This window comes from Trypanosoma theileri (assembly GCF_002087225.1).
Source record: "Trypanosoma theileri isolate Edinburgh chromosome Unknown TM35_Tth_195_V1, whole genome shotgun sequence".
Taxonomy (NCBI): domain Eukaryota; phylum Euglenozoa; class Kinetoplastea; order Trypanosomatida; family Trypanosomatidae; genus Trypanosoma; species Trypanosoma theileri.
This window is the reverse complement of record NW_021640037.1, coordinates 3,490-3,860: the sequence shown is the minus strand read 5'-3', so window position 1 is coordinate 3,860 and position 371 is coordinate 3,490. Positions and strand designations below refer to the sequence as shown.

Sequence of the window (371 nt, the reverse complement as noted above, 5' to 3'; positions counted from 1 at the left end):
GTGAGATATCGGGACAGTTGTAAAGCCTCCCTGGGATTAAGTGCTGCAACAGAAAATTCTTCCGTTTATTTAGAAGCAAACCTGTTACCCTTAAGCAAAATATCTATGCTTAGGGCGCTTGCCCAACATGAGAGATTTCCACGACTCCCCGACACTGACGACATTCGTAGAGCCATTTATACACAGCCTGAGCCACCTACGATGAATCGCCGCACAGCAACGCTGATTCCCTTACCAAGAGAGACAGTCCTTAAGGAACTGAAGCGAGTATGTGATATTATTGGGATACCTACTGATCACCCTCGTGAACCTCTTTTATGTCGTCGCATTCGTCCATGGGAAACCGAATTATGTCATTTTATTCGATTTCA

The 371-nt window shown here is 45.0% G+C and overlaps 1 protein-coding gene across 1 annotated transcript; it reads left to right on the top strand.

The window, feature by feature from the left end:
- On the top strand, positions 1-369 carry TM35_001951000 (putative mucin TcMUCII; the record flags this gene model as incomplete). The annotated part of the gene is made up of 1 exon (XM_029031996.1): positions 1-369. A coding segment is annotated over one exon (369 nt), but the record flags the coding sequence as incomplete, so codon positions are not given.
- Positions 370-371: the final 2 nt, after the last annotated feature.